At 50.7% G+C, this 16,612-nt stretch overlaps 1 protein-coding gene across 1 annotated transcript; it reads right to left on the reverse strand.

Annotated features, from left to right (window-relative positions):
* Positions 1-265: 265 nt before the first annotated feature.
* On the reverse strand, positions 266-15,311 carry mrps2 (mitochondrial ribosomal protein S2; the record flags this gene model as incomplete). Its single annotated transcript, XM_085980589.1, has 4 exons — positions 266-904; positions 4,963-5,089; positions 7,205-7,336; positions 15,279-15,311. Coding segments are annotated over 4 exons (833 nt in total), but the record flags the coding sequence as incomplete, so codon positions are not given.
* Between the last annotated feature and the right edge of the window lie 1,301 nt (positions 15,312-16,612).

Consider the following 16,612-nt stretch of genomic DNA (forward strand, 5'->3'; position numbering starts at 1 on the left):
CTGTGGGGGCGAGTTCCACATTCTCACCACTCTCTGGAGAAAGAAGTTTCTCCTGAATTCCCGATTGGATTTATTAGTGACTATCTTATATTTTTATGACTCCTAGTTTTGGACTCCCCCACAAGCGGAAACATTTTCTCTATGTCGACCCAATCAAAATCCTTTCCCATGCAGGAATTCGCGCCATTTCCCCCCCACTCCTTCCAACCCTCCTCCCTCCCAGTGAGAAGCAGCATTCAAAAGACATGGATTGCTCACTGCAGACTAATGTAAGGTACTTTTTTATTTTTTACTATGGAGACAATCGCCTGTGTTACAGGTTTCTGTACCTGACGGCACCAATACTTGTGTATATCGAGCGCTTCATTTGGTCAATTCTTTTTGGATTCCATGCAGAAGGTCCATTTGACGCCTCTTGTCTTTTGCCCGGAGAATGGTCATTTTAAAAAGTTTACAATAGAGTTTAACTGCCGAAGAAGAGTCATCATTTCCTGGAACGGGGTAAGTGATGAGACTAGGATTACAGTTACTGTCCACTATCCCTACTGTCGGAATATTCATCTTGGTAGCATCTCGCACGGCGATGTGCTGCTCAAAGACATTGTTCAAGGTGCTGAGAAAGACAATGAGATCAGGCAGACGGACACCCGTGTCATACTGGACATGTGCATTGGTCAGCAGCCCACCTTGCCAGTATCTGGTGTGTGCGTACTCCCCGCTCTCCTTCGCAGTTTTCTCTATCAGGTGAGCAAATCGACGGGTGCGACTCACAAACAGAATGATCCCTTTCCGATACGCACAATGGGCAGTGAAGTTCAACGCCTGCTGAAGGTGAACAACAGACTGATCCAAGTCGATGATGTCCTGCTGCAGTCGGCAGCCAAAGAGATACGGTTCCATCAGCCTGACGGGAGCAGAAATATTTCCCATTATACTCATTCCTTTTACAGACACACCTCACGGAGCAACTTCCCTCCAAATGAGTTCTGACCGGAAACTGTCGAAGCCCAGGCGGTGCAACTCTGCAGACACCAAATTCTGCATGTCACAAGTTTCAAACCATTGGAAACCAACAAGGCACCAAACTGTTTAAAACGTGCCCCACAATCAGACCTTTTACATTGTTCAATGTCTCAGTGAGGTCCTGACCAGACAAAACACTGCCCATCTACAACCAGTGTATCTCATTCCTCTCTCTGGCTCTCTTGGAGCCAGGTAACATTTAGAGATCAAAGGGCAGCCAGCTGTTCCCAGACATCTGCCAATTCCGCTCCAGGAGATGCTCATCAGCAAGGGAAAACTAGCTGTCGCATTTCCCTCCTCCAAAGCACCCGCTCCCAGTTATTCAAAAACTATTCCTAGTCAGCACAACTGCTGCAACATTGCTGCATTACAGCAGCGAGGGCAGGGCCACAGCCCAGTGACCGAGGCCAGAATGACAACCCAGAACCCAGAGACCGAGGCCAGGGCCACAGCCCAGTGTAGGGAAGCTTCTGTTTAAGTTCACTCATCTAGAAGCTCGGGTTGTGCACCATCGAGTGTTGCAATCTGCAAGATAAATAACTCTGAAAATGCAAAACAAAATTAGCTGGCTGGAAAAACACAGCATCCCATGGATTCCATATTAAGCACCAAGAATTAGGTGTGGGGTCCTAGGAATTTGGGAAATCCCTCAGTCTCTCGCTGAACAACTTCCTGCATCTTTGGGACAATGGCGCAGAAATTCGGCTCTCCCCGGGTGAGTACACACGGGGTACTCACCCGTAGGCCGAATGGAATTGCCGGTTTCCTGCATGCACTGCGCATGCGCGGGAAACCGGCACTTCTGATCCTCTGAACGAAGAGGTTCGGAGGTCGAACACGCGCGCAGGGGAGGCTGTGCGTGCGCTTTGAACTTAGGTGTTTTTTACAGGTTTTCCCGGGCGTAAGGCCTGCTTTTTGCAAGGTAAGTGGTCAATTACCTCCACGGTAGCACGGTGGCATAGTGGTTAGCACTGTTGCCTCACAGCGCCAGGGACCCGGGTTCAAATCCGGCCTCGGGTGACTGTCTGTGTGGAGTTTGCACATTCTCCCCGTGTTTGCGTGGGTTTTCTCCGGGTGCTCCGGTTTCCTCCCACAGTCCAAAGATGTGCGGGTTAGGTTGATTGGCCATGATAAAAATTGACCCTTAGTGTTAGGGGGGATTAAATACGTGGGGTTACGGGGATAGGGCTTGGGTGGGATGGCTGTCGGTGTAGGGACCGGGTGCTAGGGTTTGGATGATCAGCCATGATCTCGTTGAATGGCGGAGCAGGCTCGAATGGCCTACTCCTGCTACTATCTTCTATGTTTCTATGTTAATTAATTAAAATTAAAACATTTTTTCCACAGGTTTATTATTTTTAAATACTTTAAAGCAAGGTAAGTTTATTTTTAGCCCTGTTATAAAATTATTTTTTTCAAAAATTTAAATTATTGTTTAAAATAGTTATTTAATGTAATTTATAGTTTATTTTAAAAGTGTGATTTAAAAAAAAAATTATTTGAAGGTTTACTGCTATTTTGGGCCCGTAGTATTTATAAGTTTTGACAGGTCTACCTGTCAATCTTATGAATGGGCTTTTCCCTCCTCTGATTGGCTGCCCATGGTTCACGTGATCCCAGGGGACGCATCGCACTAACTACGCCCCTGGGACACGCAAGCACAGCGCGCCGGCAGCTGGGCCTGGCCCCGGAGCGGAATTCCACGAGGCCCTACAGCTCAACTGCCGGCGCGCAAGGTAAGTGCAGGTCGGGGGCTTACACCCGCGGGAAGCCCCCAACCCGAATTTCTGGGCCAATGTGTTCTCGTGTATCTCCTACATCCCTTGGCCCCACCATTGGCCGCTGCAATTCAGCTCCCTTGGCCCCATGCTCTGGAGTACTCTCCCTAAAGCCCTCCCGTCTCCATCATCCTCCTCTGAAACCTTTCTTAAAACCCATCTCTTTGATGATGCTTTTGATCGCCCCCTCCTCCAATCTCTGATGTGCCTCAGCAGCCACTTTCCAACTGGAAATGCCACCTTCATCCAGCTGGCTAGATTTCCCTGGTCAGATTTTATCTCAAGGAGGCTGGAATTCAAAGGGCTACGTTACAGTCCTATAGAGCTCTGGATAGACTGCATCTGGAGCGACTGCGTTCAGTTCTAGGCACCACAGCTCTGGAAGGATATATTGGCCTTGGAGGGGGTGCAGCCGAAATTCACCAGAATGATACCGGGGCTAAAAGGTTTTTTTTAAAATTCGTTACTGGGATGTGGGCGTCACTGGCAAGGCCAGCATTTATTGCCCATCCCCAATTGCCCTCGAGAAGGTGGTGGTGAGCCGCCTTCTTGAACCGCTGCAGTCCGTGTGGTGAAGGTGCTCCCACAGTGTTGTTAGGGAGGGAGTTCCAGGATTTTGACCCAGCGACAATGAAGGAACAGCGACATATTTCTAACTCAGGATGGTGTGTAACTTGGAGGGGAACTTGGAGGTGATGGTGTTCCCATGCACCTGCTGCCCTTGTCCTTCTACGTGGTAGAGGTCACGGGTTTGGGAGGTGCTGTCGAAGAAGCCTTGGCGAGTTGCTGCAGTGCATCTTGTAGATGGTACACACTGCAGCCACGGTGCGCCGGTGGTGGAGGGAGTGAATGTTTAAGGTGGTGGATGGGGTGCCAATCAAGCGGGCTGCTTTGTCCTGGATGGTGTCGAGCTTCTTGAGTGTTGCTGGAGCGGCACTCATCCAGGCAAGTGGAGAGTATTCCATCACACTCCTGACTTGTGCCTTGTAGATGGTGGAAAGGTTTTGGGGTGTCAGGAGGTGAGACACTCGCCGCAGAATACTCAGCCTCTGACCTGCTCTTGTTACCACAGTATTTATGTGGTTGGTCCAGTTAATTGTCTGGTCGATGGTGACCCCCAGGATGTTGATGGTGGGGGATTCGGCGATGGTGATGCCGTTGAACGTCAAGGGGCGGTGGTTAGACTCTCACTTGTTGGAAATGGTCAGTGCCTGGCACTTGTGTGGCGCAAATGTTACTTGCCACTTATCAGCCCAAGCCTGAATGTTGTCCAGGTCTTGCTGCATGGACTGCTTCATTATCTGAGGAGTTGCGAATGGAACTGAACACTGTGCAATCATCAGCGAACATCCCCACTTCTGACTTTATGATGGAGGGAAGGTCATTGATGAAGCAGCTGAAGATGGTTGGGCCGAGGACACTGCCCTGAGGAACTCCTGCAGCGATGTCCTGGGGCTGAGATGATTGACCTCCAACAACCACAACCATCTTCCTTTGTGCTAGGTATAGCTCCAGCCAGTGGAGTGTTTTCCCCGATTCCCATTGACTTCAATTTTACTCGGGCTTCTTGATGCCACACTCGGTCAAATGCTGCCTTGATGTCAAGGGCAGGTCACTCACCTCACCTCTGGAATTCAGCTCTTTTGTCCATGTTTGGACCAAGGCTGTAATGAGGTCTGGAGCCGAGTGGTCCTGGCAGAACCCAAACTGAGTTAAATTATGAGGCCAGGTTGCATAGACTAGGCTTGTATTCCCTCAAATTTAGAAGATTAAGGGGTGATCTAATCGAGTTGTTTAAGATGGAGATAAGATACAGATCAGCCATGATCCAAGTGAATAGCGGAACAGGCTCGAGGGGCTGAATGGCCTCCTCCTGTAACTGTATAATTGGCTCCATTGAACCGTCTTGGGACATTTTTTTAATATTGTGTTTTTTATATATGCATTTTTGAGGTTGTAATCTGATATCGTGACAGTGAGTCACTCACCTCCCTCCCCAAAAAAACTCACTCCGGCCTCCCTCCCCCCCCTCCCCCTCACTCCGGCCTCCCTCCCCCCTCCCTCCGGCCTCCCTCCCCCCACAACTACAGCACCTCCTGATTGAGTAGCTCTGAAGGTTTCCCCAGTATGAGCCAGTGGGTCGATAGTAATGAACCCCTACCTGTGCCGACAGCCCCTCTTGTGACCATAATGCACCCTGGCATCGAAGAGGTCTTTGAGAGTGAAGAGTTCACTGACGTGGAAGAAGTCTGGATGTTTCAGGGGGTCAGTCAATAGTCCGTCGTTCACTAGAACAGTGACACAGCGAACGGTTAACTCTCACAATTTACCACACCCGCGGATCACCTCCTCACACCCGCGGATCAGACTTTACATTGAGCCGACAGCACGTGGGTCCTGTACACTTTCTGACATCCCTCTCCACCTTCTCTTCCAGAATGATCATCACTCTGGACAAGGTCCTTGTCAACCATGGCCTTATTGTGGGCAATTGCATCGACATCCAGGCTTTGACTGAAACTGGGCTGGCGGGCAGTGACACCGTAGTCCCGAGTGAAACCTCCCCGTCTAGCAATACTTCCCACCACCTGCCCACCCAGACTCTGCCACAGTGGCAGTGTGGCCCTTAGCACCAAATCTCACCCTGATCTGTCCCTCTCTCCCTTAAAGCCATTGTTGTCTAACCCATAATCCGGCCCCCACCAAGTTTCACCCAGAGATAACCTCCCTCCCTCCGCCTCTGCACTGCGCGACTCCTAACGCTCTGTGATTTCAACCTCCATCTCTGCTCACCTTGCCCACTTTCTGAGTTCACAGCCCTCCTGTCCTCCCTCCATATAAACTGCCTCGTATCGCTCTCCACCCACATCCCCCTCCCAATCCCACTTCTTTCTGTCTCCGCCCTGGAAAAAAATCCTCCCCCAAGTCACTTACAACTGCACTTTCAAATTCCCAACTGTCCAGCCTCTGGCCCTCCATTCACCACGACATTTCAGCAGCTACCGATCTGCTCAGCCACACCCTCACCACCACCTTTGATGTCCTTGTCCTTATTAAAATCATTAATCTCTCTCAACCTGGTGGTTCCCCCAGTACAACCCTCATCTCCGCTCCCTTCAGCAGACTTGAGTGTTTATGTCGCACGACTGGTTTAGCCATTCATCACCAGATCTGATGGGACCACGTCAAGCACCATCGGGCCTAACTCACCTCGATTACAATCACCCACAACTTGAGGATTACCCTGGAGAGCAAAGTTAAACCCCGGCTTCCATTTTCTACTAACAAACATCACCTTAAAACCCCTCTTCCCTGCCTCCTTCACTCTCATCTCCAACAAGTGCGAGGAGCTCATGGGCTTAGTGACAATCCGTTCAGCTGCCTCTGCCACTTCCCTCCCTTCCACCAGCCGACTGGGCCAAATTTCCCCAAGCCCTAAGGTTCCCCTATGCCCGAGCCGACAGTGTAGCGCTCCCTCAGTACTGCCCCTCCGACAGTACAGCGCTCCCTCAGCACTGCCCCTCCGACAGTACAGCGCTCCCTCATTACTGCCCCTCCGACAGTGCGGCGCTCCCTCAGTACTGCCCCTCCGACAGTGCGGCACTCCCTCATTACTGCCCCTCCGACAGTGCAGCGTGCCCTCTGTACTGCCCCTCCGACAGTACAGCACTCCCTCAGTACTGCCCCTCCGACAGTGCAGCGCTCCCTCAGTACTGCCCCTCCGACAATGCGGCGCTCCCTCAGTACTGCCCCTCCGACAGTGCAGCGTTCCCTCAGTACTGCCCCTCCGACAGTGCAAAGCTCCCTCAGTACTGCCCCTCCGACAGTACAGTGCTCCCTCAGTACTGCCCCTCCGACAGTGCGGCGCTCCCTCAGTACTGTCCCTCCGACAGTGCGGCGCTCCCTCAGTACTGCCCCTCCGACAGTGCGGCGCTCCCTCAGTACTGCCCCTCCAACAGTACAGCGCTCCCTCAGTACTGCCCCTCCGACAGTGCGGCGCTCCCTCAGTACTGTCCCTCCGACAGTGCGGCGCTCCCTCAGTACTGCCCCTCCGACAGTGTGGCGCTCCCTCAGTACTGCCCCTCCGACAGTGCGGCACTCCCTCAGTACTGCCCCTCCGACAGTACAGCGCTCCCTCAGTACTGCCCCTCCAACAGTGCAGCGCTCCCTCAGTACTGCCCCTCCAACAGTACAGCGCTCTCTCAGTACTGCCCCTCTGACAGTGTCCGCCTGGATTATGGGCTCAAGTAAGGCTTAAACCCATGACCTCCCCTCAGAGGGGAGAGTGCGACTACTGAGCCATGGCTGACACCTGGGGTTTTGGGATTACATTCCACGAATCTGGGGTCCTTAACTCCAGATGGAAACACTCAATGTTCCGCAGTGATTAGCTCATCACTGACCTGCTTGCGATGGCTCCAGTAAGGCTGGGAGAGGCCCCGCAGCATGTCCCAACAGTTGGCCTTTCAGGTGGTGGCTGGGAACTGGCACAGATGGGCAGGAGCGGGTGGCTAAGCAGACCAATCTCGGCAGCACTGGGGGAAAGAGAGAGAGAACAGGGTTAGATATACATACAAATTACAACACAGAAACAGGCCATTCGGCCCATCCAGTCCATGTTGGCATTTGCCCTTCACACGAGTAAACAGTCCCAATTACATTTACCCACCCAGTTCCCACATTCTTTAAACAACTTGTATTTAAATTGCATCTTTAATGCACTAAAACGTCCCAAGGCGCTTCATCGGAGCGTTACTGAACAAAATTTGACACCGAGCCACATAAGGAGATATTAGGACAGGAGACCCGTCAACAGGCTCAGTGAGTGGGCGAGAACATGGCAGATGGATTATAATGTGGATAAATGTGAAGTTATCCACATTGGTAGAAAAAACAGAAAGGCAGAGTATTTCCTAAATGGTGAAAGATTGGGGAATGCAGATGCTCGAAGGGACCTGGGTGTCCTTGTACATGAGCCACTGAAAGTGAATGTGCAGGTGCAGCAAGCCATTAGGAAGGCAAATGGTATGCTGGCCTTCATTACAAGAGGATTTGAGTACAGGAGTAAAGAAGTCTTACTCCAATTATATAGGGCCTTGGTGAGACCACACCTGGAGTACTGTGTACAATTTTGGTCTCCTTACCCAAGGAAGGATATACTTGCCATAGAGGGAGTGCAACGAAGGTTCACGAGATTGATTCCTGGGATGGCGGGACTGTCGTATGAGAAGACATTGAGTAAACTAGGCCTGTATTCTCTTGAATTCAGAAGAATGAGAGGGGATCTCATTGAAGCATACAAAATTATTACAGGGCTTGATAGGGTGGATGCTGGGAGAATGTTTCCCTTGGCTGGGGAGTCTAGAACCAGGGGCCACAGCCTCAGGATAAAGGGTAGGCCATTCAGGACTGAGATGAAAAGAAATTTCTTCACACAGAGGGTGGTGAATCTTTGGAATTCTCTACCACAGAGGGCTGTGGAGGCTCAGTCATTGGGTATATTCAAAACAGAAGTCGATAGATTTCTGACTAGTAAGGGCATCAAGGGATATGGCGATAGGGCCAGTGAATGGAGTTGAGGCAGAAGATCAGCTATGATCTCATTGAATGGCGGAGCAGGCTCGAAGGGCCTCATTGAATGGCGGACCAGGCTTGAAGGGATTCTATTGTAAGGGGAATAGATAGGCGTTTCTGCGGCCGCAAACGAGACTCCAGGATGGTGTGTTGCCTCCCTGGTGTAAGGGTCAAGGATGTCTCAGAGCGGCTGCAGAACATTTTGGAAGGGGAGGGTAAACAGCCAGTTGTCGTGGTGCTTATAGGTACCAACGATATAGGTTAAAAAATGGGATGAGGTCCTAAAAGCTGAATATAGGGAGTTAGGAGGTAAATTAAAAAATAGGACCTCAAAGGTAGTAATCTCAGGATTGCTACCAGTGCCACGTGCTAATCAGAGTAGAAATAGAAGGATATTTCAGATGAATACGTGGCTAGAGGAATGGTGCAAGGGGGAAGGATTCAAATTCCTGGGACATTGGAACCGGTTCTGGGGGAGGTGGGACCAGTACAAACTGGACGGTTTGCACCTGGGCAGGACCGGGACTGATGTCCTAGGGGGGAGTGTTTGCTAGTGCTCTGAGGGAGGGTTTAAACTAAAATGGCAGGGGGTTGGGAACCTGAGCAGGGAGACAGAGGAAAGGGAAACAAGGATAGAAGCAAAAGACAGGAAGGAGAAAAACAAAGGTGGCAGTAAGAGAAATCAAGGGTTTAAATCAAACATGGCCACAGTAAATAATAATTCTAAAAGATCTAAGAGCGTTAAAAAAACAAGCCTGAAGGGTAGGGGCGCCAAAGTCGGCGGAGCGCAGGGTTTAGCGCAGCGATCGGAGTGATATCGATCGCCAGATATTCAGTTTCATTGCCCCTCGAGGGACACGGGGCGCGGCTCGAGGCGCTCCGCATCCCTCTTAGGGCGCTGAAACTGATTATCGCAGCGCAACGTGCCGCAGCGCCACACGCTGCGGCACGGCACGCTGCAGTACTGCAGGCCTTCCTCCCACTGTTAAGGGGGAGGTGCCTGCAACAGCGCGATCCCCGCTCGTGAGTGCCGGCAAATGAGCCCGGCACCAAGGAGAAGTGCCGGGCACTCGGGAAACAGCCGGCAATGCCACGGGGACGGAGGTGCTGGCAGGCGGCCGCCCCGCACCTCCACCTTAACTTGCGCCGCTGCCGGCACAGTAAGGCCCCGTGAACCAGGCGCGGGTAGTGAGCGGCGCAACTGCAGCGTTCGCTACCAAATATCGCGAACGGGGCACGAATGGGGCGCTGCGCACACCGATGACATCATCGGTGGCGGCGCAGCGCAAATGCCTAACGCCACCATTAACGCCCCTACTGAATATCGCCGGAGACGCAGCCAGTGGCACTACAGCCACTGACTGCCTCTTTAGGCGCTAACAGGTGGCGCTACTCACCCAATTTCTCCCCCTTTGTGTCTTAATGCGAGGAGCATTCGTAATAAGGTGGATGAACTAGCTGCACAAATAGAGGTAAACGAATATGATCTGATTGGGATTACAGAAACATGGCTCCAGGGTGGCCAAGGCTGGGAACTCAACATCCAGGGGTATTCAATATTCAGGAAAGATAGGCAAAAAGGAAAAGGAGGTGGGGTAGCATTGCTGGTTAAAGAGCAGATTAACACAATTGTAATGAAGGATATTAGCTTTGATGATGTGGAATCTGTATGGGTAGAACTGAGAAATACCAAGGGGCAGAAAACATTAGTGGGAGTGGTATATAGACCGCCAAACAGTAATGCAGAGGTTGGGGATGGCATTAAAAGGGAAATTATAGAAGCGTGCAATAAGGGCACAGCAGTTATCATGGGTGACTTTAATCTACATATAGATTGGGCTAACCAAATTAGTAACAATACTGTGGAGGAGGAATTCCTGGACTGTATACGGGATGGTTTCCTGGACCAATATGTCGAGGAAGCAACTGGAGATCAGGCCATCTTAGACTGGGTATTATGTGATGAGAAAGGATTAATTAGCAATCTTGTTGTGCGAGGCCCCTTGGGTCGGAGCGATCATAATATGAGAGAATTCTTCATTAAGATGGAGAGTGAAGTAGTTGACTCAGAGACTAGGGTCCTGAATTTAAATAAAGGAAACTACGATGGTATGAGGCGCGAGTTGATAGGATTGATTGGGGAATGTTAACTCAAAAGGTTGACGGTGGATAGGCAATGACAAACATTTAAAGATCGCATGGATGAACTGCAGAATTCGTTCACTCCTGTTTGGCATAAAAATAAAACAAAAAAGGTGGCTCAACCGTGGCTAACAAGGGAAATTAGGGATAGCATAAGATCCAAGGAGAGGACATATAAATTGGCCAGAAAAAGCAGCAAACCTGAGGATTGGGAGCAGTTTAGGATTCAGCAAAGGAGGACAAAGGGATTAATTAAGAGGGGGAAAATAGAGTATGAGAGTAAGCTTGCAGGGAACATAAAAACTGACTGTGAAAGCTTCTATAGATATGTAAAGAGAAAAAGATTGGTGAAGTCAAGCGTAGGTCCCTTGCAGTCAGAATCAGGGGAATTTATAATGGGGAACAAAGAAATGGCAGACCAATTAAATACATACTTTGGTTCTGTCTTCACAAAGGAGGACACAAATAACCTCCCAGAGACGTCGGGGAACATAGGGTCTAATGAGAGGGAGGAACTGAATGAAATCAGTATTTGTAGGGAAATGGCGTTAGTGATATTGATGGGATTGAAGGCTGATAAATCCCCAGGGCCTGATAATCTACATCCTAGGGTACTTAAGGAAGTGGCCCTAGAAATAGTAGATGCATTGCTGGTCATCTTCCAAAATTCTATAGACTCTGGAACAGTACCCATGGATTGGAGGGTAGCTAATGTTACCCGACTATTCAAAAAAGGTGGTAGAGAAAAAGCAGGAGATTATAGACCGGTAAGCCTGACATCGGTAGTGGGGAAAATGCTAGAGTCTATTATAAAAGATGTAATAGCAGAGCAATTGGAAAACAGTGACAGGATTGGACAAAGTCAACATGGATTTACAAAAGGTAAATCGTGCTCGACTAATCTACTGGAATTTTTTGAGGATATAACTGGTAAAATAGATAAGGGAGAACCGGTGGATGTGGTGTATTTGGACTTTCAGAAGGCTTTCGATAAGGTCCCGCATAAGAGATTAGTGTGCAAAATTAAGGCACATGGGATTGGGGGCAAGGTATTGACTTGGATAGATAACTGGTTGGCGGATAGAAAGCAAAGAGTTGGAATAAACGGGTCGTTTTCCGAGTGGCGGGCAGTGACTAGTGGGGTCCCGCAAGGATCGTTCCTAGGACCCCAGCTGTTCACAATATATATTAATGATCTGGACGAGGGAATTGGATGTAATATCTCCAAATTTGCAGACGACACAAAGCTGGGTGGGAGGGTATGCTGTGAGGAGGATGTCGTGAAACTCCAGTACGATTTGCACTATAATGTGGATAAATGTGAGGTTATCCACTTTGGTGGCAAAAACAGGAAGGCAGCTTATTATTTGAATGGCAATAGATTGGGAGAAGGGGAAGTGCAGAGAGACCTGGGTGTTCTTGTGCACCAGTCGCTGAAGGTAAGCATGCAGGTGCAGCAGGCAGTTAAGAAGGCAAATGGTATGTTGGCCTTCATAGCGAGAGGGTTCGAGTACAGGAACAAGGATGTCTTGCTACGGTTGTACAGGGCCTTGGTGAGACCACACCTTGAGTATTGTGTGCAGTTTTGGTCGCCTTATCTGAGGAAGGACGTTCTTGCCATGGAAGGAGTGCAGCGAAGATTCACCAGGCTGATACCTGGGATGGCAGGAATGACGTATGAGGAGAGATTGTGTTGATTGGGCTTATACTCACTGGAGTTTAGAAAATTGAGAGGGGGTCTCATCGAAACGTATAAAATTCTGTCAGGCCTGGACAGACTAGATGCAGGAAGGATGTTTCCGATGGCCGGGAAGTCCAGAACCAGGGGTCATAGTCTAAGGATAAGGGGTAAGCCATTTAGGACTGAAATGAGGAGGAATTTCTTCACCCAGAGAGTGGTGAATCTGTGGAATTCTCTGCCACAGAGGGCGGTGGAGGCCAGTTCATTAAATATATTCAAGAAGGAGTTGGATATATTTCTTAAGGGTAAAGCGATCAAGGGATAGGGAGAGAAGGCAGGGACAGGGTACTGAATTTGGATGATCAGCCATGATCTCATTGAATGGCGGAGCAGGCTCGAGGGGCCGAATGGCCTACTCCTGCTCCTATCTTCTATGTTTCTAATACATTGGGAGAAGGAGAAGTGCAACGAGACCTGGGTGTCCTTGTGCACCAGTCGCTGAAGGTAAGCATGCAGCTGCAGCAGGCGGTTAAGGCGGCAAATGATATGTTGGCCTTCGTAGCGAGAGGGTTCGAGTACAGGAGCAAGGATGTCTTGCTGCAGTTGTACAGGGCCTTGGTGAGACCACACCTCGAGTATTGTGTGCAGTTTTGGTCACGTATCCTGAGGAAGGATGTTCATGGAGGGAGTGCAGCGAAGATTCACCAGACTGATACCTGGGATGGCAGGAATGACGTATGAGGAGAGATTGGGTCGATTGGGCTTATACTCGCTGGAGTTTAGAAGAATGAGAGGGGATCTCATTGAAACTTATAAAATTCTAACAGGACTAGACAGACTAGATGCAGGAAGGATGTTCCCGACGGTCGGGGAGTCCAGAACCAGGGGTCACAGTCTAAGGATAAGGGGTAAGCCATTTCGGACAGACATGAGGAGGAATTTCTTCACCCAGAGAGTGGTGAACCTGTGGAATTCTCTACCTCAGAAGGCAGTGGAGGCCAATTCGTTAAATATATTCAAGGAGTCAGATATATTTCTTAAGGCTAAAGGGATCAAGGGATATGGAGAGAAAGCAGGGACAGGGTACTGAATTTGGATGATCAGCGATGATCTCATTGAATAAGAAGATAAGAAATAGGAGGAGTAGGCCAATCGGCCCCTCGAGCCTGCTCCGCCATTCAATAAGATCATGGCTGATCTGATCCTAACCGCCAATCCACTATCACAGAACCATCTCCTGAATCTAACAGAATTAGACACACGAAATAGGAGCAGGATCAGGCTACACGGCCCCTGGGCCCGCTCCGCTACCCACAGGGCCATGGCCGATCCGAACCTAGACTCATGTCCAAATTCCTGCCCGCTCCCCGTAACCTTTAATTCCCTTTACTTCTAGGAAACTGTCTATTTCTGTTTTAAATTTATGTAATGATGTAGCTTCTACAGCTTTTTGGGGCAGCATATTCCATGGACCTACCACCCTCTGAGCGAAGTAGTTCCTCCTCATCTCAGTTTTGAAAGAGCAGCCCCTTATTCTAAGACTATGCCCCCTAGTTCTAGTTTCACCCATCATCGGGAACATCTTCCCCGCTTCCACCCGATCCAACCCCTTCACAATCTTATATGTTTCAATAAGATCGCCTCTCATTCTTCTGATCTCCAATGAGTAGAGTCCCAATCTACTCAACCTCTCCTCATATGTCCATCCCCTCATCCCCGGGATTAACCGAGTGAACCTTCTTTGCACTGACTCGAGAGCAAGTATGTCCTTCCTTAAGTATGGACACCAAAACTGTATGCAGTATTCCAGGTGCGGTCTCACCAATACCTTGTACAACTGAAGCAATACCTCCCTATTTTTATATTCTATCCCCCTAGCAATGAAAGCCAACATTCCATTGGCCTTCTTAATCACTTGCTGCACCTGCATACTAACCTTTTGAGTTTCGTGCACCAGGACCCCCAGATCCCTTTGTACTTCAGTACTTTCCAGTTTCTTGCCATTAAGATAATAACTTGCTCTACGATTTTTCCTGCCAAAGTGCATAACCTCACACTTTCCAGTATTGTATTCCATCTGCCAAATCTCTGCCCACTTACTTAGCCTGTCTATGTCCCCTTGCAGGTTTTTTATGTCCTCCTCACTCACTACTTTCCCTCCCATCTTAGTATCAGCTGCAAACTTTGATATGTTGCACTCGGTCCCCTCCTCCAAATCGTTAATATAGATTGTAAAGAGTTGGGGACCCAGCACTGACCCCTGCGGGACACCACTAGTTACTGATTGCCAGTCTGAGAATGAACCATTTATCCCAACTCTCTGCCTTCTGTTAGATAGCCAATCCTCTATCCATGCCAGAATATTACCCCCAATCCTGTGATTTTTTATCTTAAGCAATAATCTTTTGTGTGGCACCTTGTCAAATGCCTTTTGGAAGTCTAAATACACTATGTCCACTGGTTCCCCTTTATCCACCCTATACGTTACTTCCTTAAAGAACTCCAGCAAATTTGTCAAACATGACTTCCCCTTCATAAAACTATGCTGACTTTGTCCTATTAAATTATGATTATCCAAATGTCCTGTTACTGTCTCCTTAATAATGGACTCCAAAATTTTGCCCACCACAGATGTTAGGCTAACCGGTCTATAGTTTCCAGCCTTCTGTCTACTGCCCTTTTTAAATAAGGGTGTTACATTAGCAGTTTTCCTGTCTGCTGGGACCTTTGCCTAGTCCAGGGGAGTTTTGGAAAATTATTACCAATGCATCCACAATCCCTACCCGCCACTTCCCTCAGACCCGAGGATGTAAGCCATCAGATCCAGGTGATTTATCCGCCTTGAGTCCCATTATTTTACCGAGTACGGGCTCGAGGGACCGAATGGCCGACTCCTGCTCCTATCTTCTGTGTTTCTATGCCTGGCCTGCTGAGTTTTTGCAGCGTTTTCTGTTGTTCAGATTCATCCGCAGTATTTTTCTATCGCCAATATATCCTTCCAGAGGGGGCCGGTTTTGGGTTTTTAGGGGGTGGGTGGTTTTATTTGCGGTTTTGGGGGGTTTGGGTTATTTTTCACTCACCGCTCTGCAGCAACCTCAATCGCTTTCGATCGCCTTAAATTCAACAAAACTTTATGAACACGAAACGCAAGATCACTGCGGCACTTTCGGCGTCGCCCTCACCAACATGGCGCCGCACCCTCCGCCCTCACCAACATGGCGCCACGCCTGAAGCTGGTTCTGTCACTTTGCCCCGAATTCGCAGATGGAAAACGGCAGCAGAAAAGGCGGGAAATTGACCCCAAACCCCGGGCTCAGAATCACACCCAGACCCGCCATTTCTCTCAATAACGGGAAGGCGCCGTGTTCTTCATGTTTCCAGCAATGTTTTATTTTAATAATATATTCCAATTTAATGACAAGCGGAAAAGTTCATTTAGTTTCAGTTCGCAAATTGTGGACAAACTGGAGAAACCACAAAGAAGGAAAGAGGCGGCGACACCGGCCCCGAGATACACAGCCCCTCCCTCTTTCCCCCCCCCCCCTCCCTCTTCCCCCCCCCCTCCCCTCTTCCCCCCCCCCCCTCCCTCTTTCCCCCCCCCCTCCCTCTTTCCCCCCCCCCCCTCCCTCTTTCCCCCCCCCCCCCTCCCTCTTTCCCCCCCCCCCCCCTCCCTCTTTCCCCCCCCCCCCCCTCCCTCTTTCCCCCCCCCCCCCTCTTTCCCCCCCCCCCCCTTCTTCCCCCCCCCCCCCTCTTTCCCCCCCCCCCCCCCCTCCTCTTTCCCCCCCCCCCCCCCTCTTTCCCCCCCCCCCCTCTTTCCCCCCCCCTCTTTCCCCCCCCTTTCCCCCCCCCTCTTCCCCCCCTCCCTCCCTCTTTCCCCCCCCCCCCCTCCCTCTTCCCCCCCCTCCCTCTTTCCCCCCCCCTCCCTCTTTCCCCCCCCCCCCCTCCCTCTTTCCCCCCCCCCTCCCTCTTTCCCCCCCCCCCCTCGCCCTCTTTCCCCCCCCCCCCCTCCCCCCTCTTTCCCCCCCCCCCTCCCTCTTTCCCCCCCCCCCCTCCCTCTTTCCACCCCCCCTCTTTCCCCCCCCCCCCTCTTTCCCCCCCCCCTCTTTCCCCCCCCCCCCCCTCTTTCCCCCCCCCTCCCTCTTTCCCCCCCCCCCCCTCTTTCCCCCCCCCCCCCCCTCTTTCCCCCCCCCCTCACTCTTTCCCCCCCCCCCCCTCTTTCCCCCCCCCCTCCCTCTTTCCCCCCCCCTCCCTCTTTCCCCCCCCCCTCCCTCTTTCCCCCCCCCCTCCCTCTTTCCCCCCCCCCTCCCTCTTTCCCCCCCCCTCCCTCTTTCCCCCCCCCCTCCCTCTTTCCCCCCCCCCCTCCCTCTTTCTCCCCCCCCCCCCTCCCTCTTTCCCCCCCCCCCCTCCCTTCTTT

The sequence above is a fragment of the Somniosus microcephalus genome, unplaced genomic scaffold, assembly GCF_052327205.1.
Source record: "Somniosus microcephalus isolate GS21.2 unplaced genomic scaffold, FLI_Smic_1.0 scaffold306, whole genome shotgun sequence".
In the NCBI taxonomy this organism is placed as follows: Eukaryota; Metazoa; Chordata; class Chondrichthyes; order Squaliformes; family Somniosidae; genus Somniosus; species Somniosus microcephalus.